This window comes from Mustela nigripes, chromosome 11 (genome assembly GCF_022355385.1).
Source record: "Mustela nigripes isolate SB6536 chromosome 11, MUSNIG.SB6536, whole genome shotgun sequence".
NCBI lineage: Eukaryota > Metazoa > Chordata > Mammalia > Carnivora > Mustelidae > Mustela > Mustela nigripes.
In genome coordinates, this window is record NC_081567.1 from 7,823,622 (window position 1) to 7,829,621 (window position 6,000).

The following is a 6,000-nucleotide window of genomic DNA, read 5'->3' on the forward strand; positions in this document are numbered from 1 at the left end:
GGAGGTTTTGAGGAAGGACAGTCACAAAATTTGGATCTGCATTTTAGAAAGATCACTGGGTTTGTAGACTGGACCCCAGTGGATCGGCTGGGAGTTCTTTATGAAATGTAGAAGGGGGAAACCTACCCTGGGCCAGGCTGTGAATACTGCCTGCTGCCCAGGGCACTCAGGAGAGATCTGAGGGGTTTGCCAGGCTGAGGCCTGGCCCTCAGGGCTGGTGAAGCAGCGCCATCTACTGGTGGACCCTGGTCCTGGACGTCACAGGTCATGGGGTTCTTTCTGGTCCCAGAGTGGGGCAGGTCAGCCCATGGAACTTCAGAATGAGGGGCAGAAAGGGACCTTCTCTGGGGGACGAGCTTTCTCTCAGTTTCAGAGCCTGAGCTCACGATCTTGTGCAGATGTAGGGAGGGAAGCTATTTCATTGTGCTTAGCAAACACGAATGAGTGTTGGTAGTTCCTGCCAGTTCTGCCGGCGTTTGGATCCTAGTCCCATGACCTTCTGACAGTGTGACCTTGAGAAAGTTGTTTAAATTAACTTCCCTGTGCCTCGGTTTTCTCATCTGTAAATTCGGATCAGTAATAATATCCCCCTGTTAGGATTGTTGAGTCAGCACATGGCCAATGCTCAGAACAGTGAATGTCTGGTGCGTGGTGACTACTCAAAGCTCTTAGGATATCTATTTTTATTTCCATCATCATCATCATCATTCAAGCTGGGCACGGAGGGACTCCTGGTGCATTTGCCTGGTTCACGGGCTGGAGGGGGAGGAGCCGCCTGTGGCTGGGGGCGGGGTCAGCGGAAGGACATGGGCAGGGAGGAATGAGGTCCGATCTGCATTTTGCAAACCCAGCATCTGCACATGCTTCCTGCAGTGCACGCCTTGCACACGCATCCTCCCAGCGATACTCAGGCCCTGCATCCTGGTCTCTGCGGTGTCCTCATAAGTAATGCTGCAAGTCCATATCGTGAGTTAGGGGCAGAGCCCGAACCCCACAGTCCAGGGGCCCATCCATAGGAGACACCTGTCGGTGGCGGCCGCAGCACTAGCACTGGGCAGGATGCGAATGGCGAGTAACTTGACCCCTTCCCTGCCCTGCACATCTGCTCCGCGTGGGGCTGCCATAGCTTTTCTGCTCCCTCTAAGCCGGAGCAACATCTTAGTCCAGGAATCAATGAGAAAACTGGGATCTTTTCTCTAAATTAAAGCTCCTTCCTCTTCTAGCTGGGAGATCTGCCGCAGGAAGGCGGTGTGAGGGTGTGAACGAGTGCCCAAGTGTTGAATGTGTGCAAGCATGTGAGCGTGTGTGCATGTGTGAACACGAAAGCGTGGAAGCCCGTGTGTGCATGCGGAAGGGTGTGTGTATGTGACGGTGGGCGTGTGTGCTTATTATCACCTGTTTATGCTCCTGGGACCTAGGCTCATTAGCCCACAATGGCCCATCAGGCCACTTGCCAGTGGGAACTGGTGTTGATGACACAGCCAGCCCTGGCCCTCTGGCCTGCACAGAGCTTCCGGGGGAGCAGCCAGAGTCTTAAGATCTGGGGGTGCCATCCTGGTCTCACTGCGGATGTCTCTCCATGCGGACTCCTGGCTTCTCACTTGAAGTTTCCTGCCCCTGGTTGCACACAGCCTCCCCAACCGCCCCCCAACCCCCCTTAGATCTCCAGGAGGAAAGCTGGTTTGCCAGACTGTTCATGAAACATGAACGAGAGGACTTTTTTTTTTTTTCTTTTTAAGAGAAATCAGTGGAACAGGATTGTTCAGATGGAGTGTACTATTTCTGAAATTCAAGACGCAACTCGTGTGTTTTCTTGTCAACGGGGCGTCTTGAAATGTCACGCCTGCTGCTACCAATTAATTCATGATTTTCCCATTCATCGATTAAGTTGCTTGGCGTCTGCAGACTTGGATTCTGTGAAGTCGTGTAGCTTTGCTCGGAGGAGGAAGCCTTGCAAACGTGATCGAGCAGAGAAGTTATGATGATACATGCCAATCGAATAATAAAGCCAAGTGTGTCCCCCTTGTGAGGTTGGGTCATAGGTGTGTGTGTGTGTGTGTGTGTGTGTGGCATTCTGTGTTCTGTTAGTTTCAGGTGTACAGTATTTGATTTGTTATTTATATGTATTGCAAAACGATCACCACAATACGTATAGTTAACATCTGTCACCACGCACCGTTATAAAAATTGTTCTTCCTGGGATGAGCACTGGAAGTTCTACTCTCTTAGCCATTTTCATATATGCCACTCAGTCTTTTTTTTTTTTTTTTAAGATTTTATTTATTTATTTGAAAGAGAAAGATCACAAGTAGGCAGAGAAGCAGGCAGGGCGGGGGGTTGGGGGGAAGCCTGCAGGCTTCCCTGCTGAGCAAAGAGCCTGATGCAGGGCTCGATCCCAGGACCCTGAGATCATGATTTGAGCTGAAGGCAGAGGCTTAACCCACTGAGCCACCCAGATGCCTTCTGCTACTCGGCCTTAACTATAGTCACTAGGCTGCACATTACATCCCAGGAGCTTTACATTTTATTTTGTATCTGGAAGTTTCTGCCTTTTGATCCCCCTCCCCCTTCACCCATTTCTTCCACCTCTACCCCACAAACTCTGGCAACCATCAGTCTGTCTGTATCTATGACCTGGGTTGTTTTTCCTTTAGATGCCACATATAAGTGAGATTATCCAGTATTTATCTTTCTCTGTTTGACTTATTTCACTTAGTGTAATGCCCTCACGGTTCAGCCATTGCTGTTGCAAATGGCAGGATTTCCTCCTTTTTCATTGCTCTGTAATATTCCACCATGTGTATCTACATCACGTTTTCTTATCTGTTCCTCTGTCGATCGACACTGAGGTTGTTTCTTTGGGTTTCTACGGGTTGCCTCTTGTAAATAAGACTATGATGACCATGGGGGGTGCAGATCTGTTTTCGAATTAGTGTTTTTGTTTTCCTCCGCTCATTCCTTGAAAGTGGAGTTGCTAGATCAAATGGAAGTTCTATTTTTAATTTTTTGAGGAAGTGCCGCATCACTTCCCCGTGACGGCTGCACTGGTTGGCAGCCCCACCAATGCTGCGTGAGGGTTCCCCTTTGTCCGCATCGCCGCCCACACCTGTTGTTTCTTGTGTTGTTGATGGCCATGTTGCCATTCTGGCAGGTGTGAGGTGATAAAGCTCATGGCATTGTGGTCACATATCTTATGCCTCAGAGTTTCGTAAAATAGTATTAAGCTTTTTGGCAAGAAAAATGTCAAAACTGCAGGAGTGTGAAATTTGTCCCTGGAATCCACTGCAGTTTTCAGGGGGAAAGATTCCCCGGAAGGGGCTGCGAGTTTTTCATTGGTGTGTGTCTCTCTCATCCATGATGCTGTGATTTTTTTCCAGGATGGGACTCGGTTCTCTCTGTCTGTGACCACAGTATTGCATGTAGCTGGTGCTCAATCAGTGTTCACTGGATGAATCAGCCAAAGAAAGTGATTGGGACAAAGTGTTGGAGTTCAGGAACTTTTGGGTGGTTGGAAGTTCCATGCGTCCTAATGATAGTTTTGCTTTCCTTCTTCATGGTCTTGGTCAATGTCTTCGCTCAGGCTGCCATAGCGAAATATCACAGACTAGGGGTTTCAACAACAGAAACTGTTTTCTCAGACGGCCACCTTCTCACTGGGTTCCCACCCAGCCTCTCCTCTGTGTGTGCATGAACTCAAGAGATCTCTTTCTGTGTCCTCCTGTCCTTACAAGGCCACTGGCTCTGATGGGCGGGGGCCCCACTGTTATGACCTCGTTAAACCATAATTACCTCCTAAAGACCCTATATGCAAATACGGTCACATGGTGGGGGTGGGGGCAGGGCTTCACCCTATGGATTCTGGGGACACAAGTCAGTCCATGACAGACATTCTCCCCCTGCACCGCGCCTTTGGTGGCCATGGCTGGAGACTTGGAGACACAGAAGAGGGGTCACTTGCCCAGGGCTACACAGTCTGTGGGCGCAGAGACAGGATGACAGGTTCTACTACTGGGCAGCTCCCAGAGCCCGGGGCTGGGTGCACTCTGCAGATGTGGGATCGGGGAGGCAGGTGGACGGGCGCTCACACTCTCCTGATGCCGCCTTTGTGTTAGTTACAGGACTCTGATCAGACCCACATACAGAGTGTCCTACCGCACCGTGACGGCGCTGGAGTGGAGATGCTGTCCTGGCTTCACTGGGAGCAACTGTGAGGAGGGTGAGTCTGCCGCTGTGTGGGCGGCCGGGCATCCCTGGGCCGAGGGCGGCGGGGGCCGCAAGGTGCAGGGGGCGGGGCACCGGCTGGGCGGGGCCGCAGAGTCTCTGCGTGTGTTGCTGCCACCTTGCCATGGGCGCCCAGCTGGGGACCCTAGGGGCACAGATTGGGTGGAGGACAATCGTGAATCCTGGCCTGGGGAGGGGATTGAGTTTACAGCCTCTTTCTTCCGCTCTCACCCGGGAATGGGGGCAGGCAGAGCGGGCTCCTGGGTCTCTCTTCATCAGTCTGGGAGCGGCCTCTGCCGTGGAACGAGGCACCCGGATCTGGCGGGCAGCGGACTGATTGTCCTGCCCTTCTGCCTGGCTGGAGCCGAGGGCGAGGATGGGGAGGACACGGCCTAGAGCTGGGGCCTTCCTTCTGAGCCCCTGGACCCGGTTCCAACCTGCCTCTGGAGCCCGAGGGGGCCAGAGGGGGCCCACAGCAAATCCCAGCTGCGCCCACGGCGCGCGGGGAAGCAGGTCCTGCCCCACCACCCAACAGATTCGCAGCCCATTTCGCTCCCAGATAATAAGTTGTAATATGTTGGGTATACGCTTTGATTGAACGCTGCCTGAGATTCTTTGGGTTATAGATAACAGGATAATTACAGAACAGTGCTAGTAATGAGGATGCTTCCCTGGGTCTGTGGCCCAGAGTGGAGCTGAAGGAAGGGTCTGGAAAGCAAACAGGTCCAGCGGTGCCGTCTTTCCTGACTAGAAGGCGCCTGGTCCTGGGAGGCCTTTGCTCAGCACTGGGAAGGCTTCCGGGCCCTTTTCTCAGCTCCCAGAGCCGCCAGGTACCCCCCGCCCCCCGCCGACCCGACCCCATCTTTGCCTCGGCTGTGTTTTCATGTCTGCCCACCCCTACCCCTGCAAACTGCCCACTCGCTGCCCTGCAGACTGTTTCTTCTGAGGGTAACTGAGCCTGGCCCGAATAGGGCCTCATACTTCCCTCCTCTGGAAACCACTGAGTGTTGAAGTTTGGACGGTTTTTCATCTCTCTTCATGTTCTCGTTATTGAAGGAACAATCCAGTAAATGGAGTGTAAGTCTCCAGATGTCTGAGTTGTAAACCTCACGCCAATAGGTAAAGGGCACGTGTTTGATGGAATTCACTGAGCGAGTGATTCAAAAAGGGGGATTCAAGACAGTGATGTCTTGATGGGCAGACTGGAGAGCCCAGGACCGCCCTTAGTTCTGATATTTTGCTGGAAAAACTCAGACAGCCAAAAAGCTATTGTGTTCACGCTCATGGTTTGTTATGACAAAAGGTGCAGATTCAGATCCTCCAAGGGAAGAAGGCTGTGGGACGGAGCCCAGGAGGATCCCCCCACCCTGTCCCCACACACAGACCTGCTGGTTGTCCCCTCGGTGGAGGTGTGGATAGCGATGAACTCCTCCCCTCATACGTAAAACAAGTTGACAAAAATGTTGTGACCAGAAGCTGGCAGGAGCCCCACTGTATATCCTCCCCAGGAACATGGTTCACTATTTGCTAATTCAGGACCTCATGACTTTATAGATCACAGTAACCATGAATAAGGGAAGGAATCCTGTCTAAGTGTCTAGAACAATAGGGATCTCTTTAGAAACGTTTTACTCTTACTGCAAAAGTTAAGTCCGCGTTCAGTGTAGAAAAGGTGACCACACCCAGAATCACGCCTCTCAAGGTAACCCTGAGCCTCACTTTGGTGGAAAGCTTCCAGACCTTTCTATTCTGTGCTCTCATACTGGTTATACTATTCTT

The 6,000-nt window shown here is 51.9% G+C and overlaps 1 protein-coding gene across 2 annotated transcripts in view; it reads left to right on the forward strand.

Annotated features, from left to right (window-relative positions):
* Positions 1 to 6,000, forward strand: part of COL26A1 (collagen type XXVI alpha 1 chain) — a 121,753-nt gene that overhangs the window by 48,859 nt on the left and 66,894 nt on the right. Inside the window, exon 3 of one of the 2 annotated variants that reach the window (XM_059414611.1) lies at positions 4,113 to 4,216. In XM_059414611.1, the coding sequence (XP_059270594.1) occupies positions 4,113 to 4,216 (104 nt within the window). The remainder of the gene's footprint in view (positions 1 to 4,112; positions 4,217 to 6,000) is intronic. The other variant, XM_059414612.1, reaches the window with a different exon arrangement.